The 14,105-nt window shown below is 37.3% G+C and overlaps 1 protein-coding gene across 1 annotated transcript; it reads right to left on the bottom strand.

Moving 5' to 3' along the window:
* Window positions 1-93: 93 nt before the first annotated feature.
* On the bottom strand, window positions 94-13,248 carry LOC110455578 (fatty acid-binding protein, brain-like). Its single transcript, XM_021505766.1, has 4 exons — window positions 13,063-13,248; window positions 1,862-2,034; window positions 807-908; window positions 94-227 (listed from the first exon to the last, which is right to left on the bottom strand). Exons 1-4 carry the CDS (start codon window positions 13,127-13,129, stop codon window positions 177-179), a joined length of 393 nt encoding a protein of 130 aa, XP_021361441.1. The 5' UTR covers window positions 13,130-13,248; the 3' UTR covers window positions 94-176.
* Window positions 13,249-14,105: the final 857 nt, after the last annotated feature.

Below are 14,105 nucleotides of genomic sequence, written 5' to 3'. Positions count from 1 at the left end.
ACAAAATTTGCGACTTGTGATTCTAAAAACCCTAAAACCTTTTAAAGCAATATACAGCTATTTATATTCAAAATAAAAACCAAACAAATCAAACGATAACAATATCTAATGATTTATTGGAAACATTGAATGATTATGCTATATGCCGTTACACCTGTAAAACATTGCCCTGGTCCCTACGCCTTCGCGAACTTCACCACAGCTACCACAGAACCAAACGCCATTTTCTGAAAAGAGAAATAATCCTCAGGTAAACCTGTGCTAATTGATAGTACCTGTACAATGTGGTACTTGATAGTACGCTAAAAATTAATACATCAATACAGTTAGAGTATTACCAATATAGCCACAACCAATTAGAATTATCTCCCTTCGTTCGTAGTAATGTGATGTTAGAGTAAAGAAAAAGGCAACAAAAATGCTTCAAGTTGAAAGCGAGTCTAGTTTATTTAAACTGTATCAATTACGCAATTTTCCTACGTCGATAAAAATACTATTATTTGTTTATTTGTGAATGTTCTGACGCACAAAATACTTTGAATCATTATAAGAACGTTAGTATATCGCAGAACAAATGCGTTTAGATTACCTTTTAAGGGACTATTATGTGTGGTTATTAAACCCTGACTTTACAAAAAGTTCAAACTTTGCGGTTTGGGGACAAAGGTTTTCCCTAATATATAGTACATTTACAAAATATTTCTCGACATTGATGACAACAAGATGATATTCAATCTAAAATTAGCTTAGCCATCATTATAATGCATACAAGTGTCAATGACCTTTTACAAACCCTACACACTTACCGAGACTAGCTCGTTTCCCGCCACTTCTCTCGTGATGACGACCTTCACATCTCCGGCCGTCTGCACCTCTGTCATTTTATCACCCTCCATAGTTACAATGCACTGTAATAACAATAAGAGTCAATTACGTGTTGCTTTGTCTATAACGACTGCGCACAAGTTGAGTCTAGTTTGAGCTGGTATGAACTCATTCGCCCCTTAAGTTTCGAAATGAATTTTTCCAACCCTTAAATAGGAAGAGTTCAAATGTGTCTTCAGGGGTGAATGAGTTGAGCACACACCATAAACATACTCTATCTAGGGTTTAAAAACCCAAACACAACGAGTACTCAGTGTCATGGTGTAACGAAAGAGTAAAAACAGGTGTTATTGTCAAGTTCAGAAAACCATTACCTGAGGTTAAAAATCCAAGTACAGAGGGCTATGAGCCCAATTATTATGTACGAAATTGTAATAATTTAATTTTGCCTATCTCCCCCATAATATTGTTTTTGGTATATATCGTATATACCTAAAAAGAAAAACAACTGATGACGGAACTACTTTTTACACTTCAGAATGCAAAATTACAACGCAGCTTTTTTTTAGCGCAATTGTTTAGTTTACGTAAAAATTAAATAACTCTTTAACTGTGCATTTACAACGTGTTTGTCTACTTTTTTTAAATTAAATTATAAAGAGTGCCCAAGATTTGGTTTTGGTATATATGGTATATACCGAAATAAATTGTGCACTTTTTTGCATAAAACGCTTCGCGGATTTATGCAAATTGCACAATATTTTTTCGGTATATACCGTATATACCAAAACATAATCTTGGTCATTCCTTGAATAACAAATTTTATTGTCATACTTATAGTCCAGGAACAAATATTACCCTAGGTTAAACATCTAAACACAGCGAGTTATCAGCACAACTAATATGTACGAAATAGTAATAATAAATGTTATTATCATACTCTTAGTCAAGAAAGAAATACTACCTTAGGTTAAACAATTATATAACGAAAAAATAATGACAGGTCTTATATTTAAAATATGTTGTTAAACTGTACCTTGAGATTTTGACCAGTTAGGGACTTTGATTCGAACTCTTCTCCGATCTTGAAGGTCGTGTCCTTGACCGTTTCACCGACGGTTGTCTTGATGGACCAGCTGTCCCCAGACTGAACAATATCCATGGAAGGTTTGCTGTTCCGAGCTACCTCACGCAGAGCTTCCGGGACACCTACGATTAAAAAAGGGAGAGATACGGTTATAAGTCACATCTAATACATATTTGCCAGAGAATGTGAAACCAGTATCAGATTAATCATAATTGTTTGAAGCGAAAGTTGTTTATACAATCAAATATGAGTTCAACTTTCCGGTCATTTTGACTTAATAATTGAAAGCATTACTAATAATAACTAAGGCAAGTCAGCAAGTAATACATGTCTAAATATTTATTGAATTGAAATCTAGCGAAATAAATCCTTTTTCATATTATAGTCATATCAGTTATAAAAGGGGGTTTAATGCAGCCACACTCATCTTTGCAAATCTTTCAGCTGGTTCAGAAATGTTGTTTGAAACGTTACAATCGTGTACGTCATTTTACCATGGTTACATGTTGATTGTCACTCTTACGAAAATGTCATTTTTCATAAATCTTTAACTATCTCAATAATGTACATTTGACATTTTAAACAGATATAAAGGACATACGACGTACACCTAGAGACACACAAGGAACATATAAGCAAGTGAACCTACTGAAACACCCTGAACAGGCACACTTAAACCCCCCTGACGCATAATGAAATTTGTGCAGTATGACAGAAAAAAAAGCCACGCAAAGAATAATTCGGAGAGTGGAACCGCAAACAAAAAACACGTTACACTGCACTTTGCGACTCTGGTTTGAATACCAGTATGGTATTCCAGCATACCCTACGTCACTCCTATATTATCTTTTCATCTGTTTACTTTAATTTCTAAATAATTAAATGCGTAAACAGGCCTGGGTTATCCATGTGATACAGAGAAAAGTGAATAATTCGAGTTTGAGAAAAGAGTGTATAATTATCTTTATTTACAAGTAACAACTCTACTGTCTGTTTTACTCAGACCTATGGACCGCAACTATTTTTTCCCAAATCCACAAAAATATTTTGACAATGGATCACGCAATGCCGTGTCAGACGACCGCTCCTTCGCAACCGGGTTTTAGCATTTCCTCTTCTTCACCATCGTCGTTTTGCTCCTTCATCTTACTTGCTCGTTCGCCTATCTTATTTATTGTCGTATTTCCGCCACCTGTATCGTGGCCATAAGAAACTTCCATATGTCAGAACACTCACCAGGTGCTGATTAGACCATGATTGGAGACAGACACACACTTATTGATCGTATACATGTGTTAGGTGTTACTCTTTGAACCTGTTGTGTAATAACAAACGTGATATTTCTGTACTCGACAGGTGCCCACCTGTCCCGTGCATTGGATAATTAGATTGTGGGATGATGACGGGAATGGTGTTTGTAAAAGGAGTAACGAGATTTACTTGTTTTTATTGATCATGTAACCACTTACAAGGAACATTGCTCAGAGCAACAAGGAACGGGGTCCTTTCAAAGTCTGCTCTGACAGTGTCACGATTTGCTTCCTGCCTGCTGACTTTTAATTACTTCCAAAGTGTACCCGAGATTATTCGATAGAACAACAGTCTAAAACATTATGTTTGTGTAATATTCCACAGAACAACAGCCTAAGCATGATTTATAAACCTGCCTATACAATTGCTCATACATTCGAGTGTCACGGCATCAACACTCGGAATATAAGCAATATCAGATATAGTTGAACGGACGTGAACATATCTACAAATTCCCGTCAGCCACATTGGAAGACCACACCGCTGAAATTTCTAAAATGTGCAATAACCTTCAATTACACATCTTAACAATCGAACAAAAATAAGAAAATGTTCGGTGATGTGCACAAATCTTATGTAATTTCTGCAAGTATATTTGTATTTACTGTACATCCAAGTCGAAATGGTTATTTTTTTTTTACTTTTCGAGTGGATTACAACCGAATCGTTGCCCAACATGGCCTTTGTCTATGTAAAGTTGGTGTTTACCAATGAAAAACAACTTTATAATATATTCCACAAAAAAGATGTCATGGAAAGAGACCAAATGTTGATGCCCACACTGTATACTCAACAGATACAATGACCATCCTGCCGTGAGTTTTTATCACCGCTGGTTCATGTAGTTATTTCTCCTGTGTTACTTGTCAGGTACTGGGGATAATTAGAAATAACACTCTCGCATTAACACAAATGTATACTCGAATCTAAGCTCGACCCATTCAATAAACATCTGGCAGCTATTTTGACGTTTATTTACAGTTGTCCTGAAACGGACGGCCAACAACGAGCGTTCCTGTGTTACTGACACCTAGTTATACACAGATACAGAACCTGGTTGATAGATTGACGTGTACATGTATGCATAGTGGACTGTGTTTTGAAGAACCTCATCCCAAACAGGATATTGACATGTACAAGCACAAACCAGTCACCTATATCTACTGCTATGTAAACCGGCTGCATACGTTTTTGTTTTTACTTTTACTAGTATCAGCTTTGATGATAAACATGGTTTTACATTTATATTTCGTGTCAAGCACAATGGTCCGAAAAGTAATATTTACGCGTATGTGAACAAATGAACGTTATGTAAGTTAAAGTTTGAAATTAGGTTGCAACATTTGTTCTTTGCGGTGTGTATACAAAAAGCGACTAGGACAAAAAAGGTAGTCTTTATACCGTTTGCATGTTCCTTTGGTTCTAACCTGGATGGACATTTTAAGAGCCCGGTTTCATCAATGCATAATCATAACTTTGGAATGTATGTTTCAAAGTTCTTAACAAAACTTGAGCAGGAAACAAATTTTACGCTTGAACTGTAATATTATTATCCATTTCACACTAAACATAAGAAGGCGCCAAAGAAATCATAGATCTTTGCTTCACAAAGTTGTTATTTAGTGTAATATATTGAAATTCTGATGGACAGGGATCAAATTGTTTTTATAGCGTTACGAAATTATATTAATGGTTCGTAAGTAAAAGTAGTCTATAGAGTTTATCAATGGAACATCATCTTGTCATTCACAATTATTATAATGTTATTGTTTGTAAGCACTTAATTATTGTGATAAAAGTGGAACTATTTTGTAAAGGAAATTCACGTTACAGTAATGTAACTAGACTAGCTACCAGCCCTAAGTTTTTATGAAGAATTTCTCAGCTGCATTTTACTACTACCTTATCTCCCCCTAGTTATGAACTCTAGAATCAGACATCCAAGTGATCAACATTTTTTGAGTTAAACTTTTTTCTTAATACTTCAATATTCTAGAGACAGTGGCCAGTCTATAAGGTAACGTTAATCTTTATAACAGGTCATAGAAATCGTCAATGGTATGTCCCTCCATGCATGCAATTTCAGTTTACATGATTGAAATAGTTCATCACAATCATAAACATCCAAACAAGTATTAACATCACCGAACACCAGGAGCACAACAAAAACAACAGCACGTACATACACTAAAGCACGAGCATAAATATAGACAACAGCACGTGTATACACTGAAGTACGAACATACATATAGACAACAGCACGAACATACACTAAAGCACGAGCATACGTATAGACAACAGCACGAACATACACTAAAACACGAACATACATATAGACAACAGCACGTGTATACACTAAAGTACGAACATACGTATAGACAACAGCAAGTGCATACACTAAAGCACGAGCATAAATACAGACAACAGCAAGTGAATACACTAAAGCACGAGCATAAATATAGATAACAGCACGTGCATACACTTAAGCACGAGCATACATATAGACAACAGCCCGTACATACACTAAAGTACGAGCATACATATACACAACAGCACGAACATACACTAAAGTGAAGTACGAACATACATATAGACAACAGAACGAACATACACTAAAGCACGAGCAGACATATAGACAACAGCACGTACATACACTAAAGTACGAGCAAACATATAGACAACAGCAAGTGCATACACTAACGCACGAGCATACATATAGACAACAGAAAGTGCATACACTAAAGCACGAGCATCAATACAGAAAACAGCAAGTGCATACACTAAAGCAAGAGCATACATATAGACAACAGCAAGAACATACACTAAAGCACGAGCATAAATACAGACAACAGCAAGTGCATACACTAACGCACGAGCATACATATAGACAACAGCCCGTACATACACTAAAGTACGAGCATACATATACACAACAGCACGAACATACACTAAAGAACGAGCATACATATAGACAACAGCACCAACATACACTAAAGCACGAGCATACGAATAGACAACAGCACGAACATACACTAAGGCACGAGCATACGTATAGACAACAGCACGAACATACACTAAGGCACGAGCATACGTATAGACAACAGCACGAACATACACCAAAGCACGAGCATACATATAAACAACAGCAAGTGCATACACTAAAGTACGAACATCCATATAGACAACAGCAAGTGCATACACTAACGCACGAGCATACATATAGACAACAGAAAGTGCATACACTAAAGCACGAGCATGCATATAGATAACAGCACGTGCATACACTAAAGCATAACATAAATATAGACAACAGCAAGTGCATACACTAAGGCACGAGCATACATGTAGACAACAGCACTTGCATACAATAAAAGCACGAGCATAAATATAGACAACAACACGTACATACACTAAAGCACGAGCATAAATACAGAAAACAGCAAGAGCATACACTAAAGCACGAGCATACATATAGATAACAGCACGAGCATACACTAAAGCACGAGCATACATGTAGAGAACAGCACGTGCATACAATAAAAGCACGAGCATAAATAGTAGACAACAGCACGTGCATACACTAAAGCAAGAGCATACATGTAGACAACAGCACGTGCATACAACAAAAGCACGAGCATAAATATAGACAACAGAAAGTGCATACACTAAAGCACGAGCATCAATACAGAAAACAGCAAGTGCATACACTGAAGCACGAGCATACATATAGATAACAGCACGAGCATACACTAAAGCACGAGCATACATGTAGACAAGCACGAACATACACTAAAGCACGAACATACATATAGACAACAGCAAGTGCATACACTAACGCACGAGCATACATATAGACAACAGCCCGTACATACACTAAAGTACGAGCATACATATACACAACAGCACGAACATACACTAAAGCCCGAGCATACATATAAACAAAAGCAAGTGCATACACTAAAGCACGAGAATACATATAGACAACAGCAAGTGCATACACTAAAGTACGAACATACGTATAGACAACAGCAAGTGCATACACTAACGCACGAGCATACATATAGACAACAGCCCGTACATACACTAAAGTACGAGCATACATATAGACAGCAGCAAGTGCATACACTAAAGTACGAACATCCATATAGACAACAGCAAGTGCATACACTAAAGTACGAACATCCATATAGACAACAGCAAGTGCATACACTAAAGAACGAGCATACATATAGACAACAGCACGAGCATACACTAAAGCACGAGCATACATATAGACAACAGCAAGTGCATACACTAAAGTACGAACATACATATAGACAACAGCAAGTGCATACACTAAAGCACGAGCATACATATAGACAACAGCACGTGCATACACTAAAGCACGAGCATACATGTAGACAACAGCACGTGCATACAATAAAAGCACGAGCATAAATATAGACAACAGCAAGTGCATACACTAAAGCACGAGCATACATATAGACAACAGCAAGTGCATACACTAAAGCACGAGCATACATGTAGACAACAGCACGTGCATACACTAAAGCACAACATAAATATAGACAACAGCAAGTGCATACACTAAAGCACGAGCATACCTATAGACAACAGCACGTGCATACACAAAAGCACGCGCATACATATAGACAACAGCACGTGCATCCACTAAAGCACGAGCATACATATAGACAAAAGCACGTGCATACATGTAGACAACAGCACGTGCATAAACAAAAGCACGAGCATACATATAGACAACAGCACGTACATACACTAAAGCACGAGCATACATGTAGACTACTGCACGTGCATACACTAAAGCACAACATAAATATAGACAACCGCAAGTGCATACACTAAAGCACGAGCATACGTGAAGACAACAGCACGTGCATACACTAAAGCATAACATAAATATAGACAACAGCAAGTGCATACTCTAAAGCACGAGCATACATGTAGACAAAAGCACGTGCATACACAAAAGCACGAGCATACATATAGACAACAGCAAGTGCATACCCTAAAGTACGAACATACATATAGACAACAGCAAGTGCATACACTAAAGCACGAGCATACATATAGACAACAGCACGTGCATACACTAAAGCACAAGCATAAATATAGACAACAGCACGTGGAGAAACCAAAGCACGATTACACATATAGACAACAGCACATGCATACACTTAAACACGAACATGAATATAGACAACAGCACGTGCATTATACTAAAGCCCGATCATACATATAGACAACAGCACATGCACGTGCCTACACTAAAACACGAGCATACATGTTTATATAGACAACAGCACGTGCCTACACTAAAACACGAGCATACATGTTTATATAGACAACAGCAGGTTAATAACCATATACGTGTACCATTACCAATTCACAAACAACAACATTAACATAAATCCAAATTTCAACATATAAGGTGAACGCGTAAAGTATAACCATTAGAACAGACATACATATTAACACAATCATAGTCAGTAAAACAGACGTATGTGGTAACACATATAACAACAACGCACATCCAAAGGGGTTCATACAAGACACACAAGAATCTAGAACATTGAATCATTTACAGAGAAAATCAACTTTAATAAGATTTAAATTAGGGAGAGATACGCTAGTAGTAAAGTGCAGTTGAGAAATTCTTCATACAAAAACACACTGATTGGGTGATTTTCGTAAGACTAAATATAAACCTGTATGTACACAGTCCTTGACCCTGTGAAGAACATTCCGATATAGAGCAATAATTTGATCTCTGAGGGTATACGTCCTGTATATCTTGGCATGTTTATTGTAAACAGTAGTACCAAAGATATTTGGATAAACGGATAACTGCCCAGGGGTTCACGGTAGTCATTACCCCAATAATCACCAGCATGTTGCCGGGTGCTGTGAGGTGAGCATGATATTTGTTTTCGGAAAGAAATTGACACCATCACGGTAAAAGTACTGCTGTACGTTCACGTGCCAATGGTCAGTAGGCCATTAGCGAGACTATTCTGGTCACTATACGTAGATGTAGAAGGTCGAACATGGCAGGTGTGAATTTTGATAACCCCCACACAAATCGATACTCAATTATTATATCGATGTACAGTGACAACTCGTGTAAAGGACTTCCTCATAAGTATAATTATATTGTTAATTGCATTGCGGAGTTCATTACTATATAGTTAACTGCATTGTGGAGTTAGGGCAATTACTATCTCTTCCGGGAGATTATTTAGGGGATAGTACGTTGTTTTGAGTGGCTTTACTGGCGATTGGAACATGGAATTTGGTTTGAACTCGAGACCGATAGGTCTGCTAGCCTTATCAGCGGGATTTCGCTGACGCCATATTGGAGACATTGAGATAATTCAATCCTTTGACCTCTTGAACAAAGGTCAAAATCATGTTTTTCATATATTTTTTTATTGCTTCGTACCAACATCGTCCACAATATTATAAATGCAAACCTTTAAGTCCAGGAGGAAACACTCAGAAATAAATGAAGACTAGAAGAGCTCTGGTGCAGTTAAGAATAGCGCATACCAATACATAGATTGTAATAACGATTAATACGATTAACTATACGATATTTTTTATTCCGTCTTTGCATATTGCAGAGTTATCTTCTCTTGAGAGTAGGGATTGATTGTTACGTCATTGGTTCATGTGAGGAAATTACGTCCTTTTCTCAAACATTGATGACGTTACTCTCACAAACAAATGACGTAACAATCAATACCTGCTCTCAAGAGAAGATAACTCTGCAATACGCAAAGACGGAATATGTCTATCTCAGGACAAGAAACGTTCAAACAGATTTTCATTCAAGTATCGAAGAAATTAGAAAAGGCATTTTGCACCGGATCGTCAGTGTAATGTTACCATGCGCGAACAGGAACTAACTCTTAAATTATATTTTGAACAACACAGCACTGAAATATTACAGTAAAACCACGTTTACTGTCTAACCCGTATCTGGTATATCTTCTGGCGCCATTATCTGATACAGTATTTAAGCCATAATGATACTATTAGTTCAGTATGATTATCATACCTTTATAAATGTCATTTCCGACAGACAAAACTAAATAGCATTCTGATTGTTCTTCAGTGTTCTTCCAAATGCCCAGACACTTTCTGTACTCATTATTGAAGACAATGAAAAAAATGCTTACGTAGCGCTTTTATGGGAAAGCCAACAATTGTTCTCGTGTGTTAAGATGTGTTTTGGTGTGCCACCAACTAAAATCCACCAGGCAAGCCATAGACAAATTACTGAAAGCGACAGTAATTCTCCGACAATTGACCTTTTAGCGTATCTAAAACGAGCATGCTATTAAGTCAATGTCCATCGCGGATCGTTTTATAATGCCGCCGAGGTCGTGTCGTGGTAAAGTAGACCTTATACAATACATCGACTCGTGCGCTATGTAGATCTAGCCCTGCAGGCTTCATGAACATTCATAAAATTTAAGAAGCTCCTTCAACCGGCTTTTCCTTAAATCTTAGGAGATTCCTTTACTTACATGTCATGAAGCTTCCTTTACTTTATACCTCCCTTAAATTTGAGGCACCCTTCAAATTTTTAAGGCAACGTGAACCCAGCCTTTAATCGCGAAGGAACTCCTTAGTTAGGTTAACGAACGTTCCTGAAACGCATTTTAAGGAAAAAGTAGACTGAGAAATTCCTTTACGATTTTAGACGAAGGAATCATTAAATGAAACCGTGGTCTTGATTTTCAATGTCGAGAACTTTTCTGGTTATGATAATGATTCTTCCATGTTCATATGTGTATTTTTTTTCTTTGACACCAAATGACTCAACACAGAGCTTTATTATAATGGCAAACATTGTAATGTCGCCGATTTCGAGATAAGCTGTGAATTCTGACATTGTGATATGTTTCAACGGGAATTTACATATATAACCGCTTTATCAGCTACTGATACAGCGTGAGGAGACTCGGACGGGTTCGTCTCTACCCGGCCATCAGATAGTAAACAGTGATATCAGACAGACCCTGTACGTACAGATACATGTATATATAGCACATACACCCCTGTGCAACTCATGTGTACCCATGTGTAATAATGATTTTAAAAAAAACAACGTTTCCGTAGTTATACGGTTATACTGTACCGAAACACAATAACAGTGTAAAAGTCTGATGTAGAAAAAGCCAGACAATAGAAAGTTTGATATAATTTTAACTAATTTTGTTTATCTTACAACTACATTGAAATGAGGAGTGAAAGCATTTGAGATGTTCGGTGCACGACCTATATGTATATCACTTTGCATATATTGCCTAAACACCTATCGGATATATTGTGCGATATACACAGTACGTCTTCTCTAACTAGGGTCGTTAAGTACTGCAGGTGTAACCGTAGTCCAAACTCAGATTCCCTTTTGACTGATGTCACGGTCATTGTGGACTATTTCTCATAATAAGTGATGGTCAGTTTCACAATGTCCAAACTGATAAGCTACATTAACCTAATTCGAGACAGTCCGGACACTGGTCAAGTTCTGGACAGCTTCATATATACTACCACCAACGTTAACGAGGATGTCACTGCACTTTACCTAGACTCTCACATCAACTACCAGTGGTGATAAATTGTCCCAAACTCTTACTTTCTGTGTCTCCCACAATTATTTAATTGGTCATCCTTGGTGAATAGTTACTATAACCACGGAATTAGCTATTTAAGTCCGTGCAATGACAAATACACTATAATAAGCAAATGTCTTTCCGCTAAAATTCTTTCGTCTCTAAACTTATCCACTCACCCCCTCCCTCTCCCTGCACCCCAGGTCGAACACGCGTTAGCAAAGTCCTATTCCTAAGGTAACTTTGTAATATGAAAATTAAGCGAGGTAGATAAAAATACGGAATCATACATAATCAAATCACGTTTTCGTTAAGTTGACCAATGACTGAAGAGATGACCCCGCGCCTCACACCCCGGGGCACTGTGTAACTCTATCGCCATCACTAAAGCAAACATTAACCGCTCCTTTCATTTCGGCCACTCCAACTGACCACAGACACGCCTTCCATCTGGTCAGAGTGTGACCTTGCCCTTAATCATTGTATTATTAACATCGCGTTGACGTGACCTCGTTAACGGAACAGACTCAGCAGTACCAGCATGGGATCGGCTATAGTCAATCACGTTCCGACTAATTGTTCAACGTTTTTTATAGAATAATAAAACACATGGAAATGTTTTATCACTTTGGTCCGTCTTCACTCAGTATCTGATATAAAAAAATATATTTCTCACACGTTGGCGCAATATAACTAGTTTAATGAATAATTTTCCTTGTGGCCATTTTCCCGTCATTATTCAGTCAGTCATTCATCTTCACACCTGATGTGCAGCTGTTTCTTTATCTATATTAATCAATACGTGTATATGTGTCAAAGTTGATTGCAAACATGGGATTAATAGAAGTTCTCTACTGCAAACATAGGAGTAATAGAAGTTCTCTACTTAATAGAAGTTCTCTACTGCAAACATAGGAGTAATAGAAGTAGAAGTTCTCTACTACAGCTTTGATACAGAGCCTCCGATTACTTATAGTCATACAGCTAACTTTCCAATCCTACAAAGTCATGAACATTTTCGACCGATTCAACACGGGTAGAGACGCATCTGAACTAGTTTGACCAACAATTGTATATTAACAGTTACAAACAGACCCAGTAATTAAGGTGAACAAACAATAAGTTCCTTTAAGAAGTTAATATTTTCTCATACTTTTATAAAATATACAAACTATATATATATCATATTCTTACCCGTGCTCTCCATGTATTGATCCAAGTTGTCGGCGGACACAAATTCCCATTTTCCTACAAGAGACATTCTGACAGAAGTGAAATAACCACTATAGGGATGAGACTACTAACGATGGCCAACTTCACGAGAGTGAGTAAGGCTAGATTGCTCCGAAGGTCATATGATTGAGATTGGCGGAAACTACCGAACAAACCCGACAGATAATGCGCCTCCTCCCCGACACGTGTTCCACACATATGACTTGTACTACCTTCCACGAATTACATGTACTTTGCATTCTGAACACACTGCACGTACTTTGTACTTATATATCTGACCTCTTGTCATACACGTATACTTATGGCTTCAGTGTAAAAATTAAAAAAATGTGCAGTAGGAAATCCATGTACCGAGATACACGGTCAGTTTGTTTGTCCTCCACTTATCACTAAACCTCTTTCACCTATATCTCTACACACAAGTACGTAGGCCTACACTGGGATTACTATGAATCCACGTGTGTTAATCGAAATACATACATGTACGTTTTGTACCTGATATTGGTTTTGTCAGTAAAACATAATACAAATATATCTGTTATTTGAATAATTTTCTGCATGTGCTTTAATAACGACGATATATGATATCTGATATCACACACAGCATCGCGTTCTGAAGAAGCACGTTTAGAAGTGAGATCGTTTGTGAAATCGTGATGTAATTACTGGTAACTGCATTGTCACGCCATCGCCCAAAATGATCTGTAGGAGGTCAACAACCGACGACGGTTGTGGTATGTGGATACAGGTTTTTTTTATTATGGAATAAAGTCAGTGAATATTGAATACTCAAACTTAATAGTTTGTAGTCAATCTATTAAAATCAAGTCTATACTTATCGTTACCGCTGATTTACGGAAACATTTCATTATTTAAAACAATTATTGAAATAAAGTGCTATCATTTTAGACCATTGTAAAAGAAGTTAAGAATTTTCTATGAAATAATAGAAAAAGCTCTCGTGTGAAACTGTTACTCGGGTTCACAGTGTGAGCGTTACCAGT

The sequence above is a fragment of the Mizuhopecten yessoensis genome, unplaced genomic scaffold (genome assembly GCF_002113885.1).
Source record: "Mizuhopecten yessoensis strain PY_sf001 unplaced genomic scaffold, ASM211388v2 scaffold8299, whole genome shotgun sequence".
Taxonomy (NCBI): Eukaryota; Metazoa; Mollusca; class Bivalvia; order Pectinida; family Pectinidae; genus Mizuhopecten; species Mizuhopecten yessoensis.
Note: the sequence above shows the minus strand (reverse complement) of the source record. Positions and strands in the feature narration are given on the sequence as shown.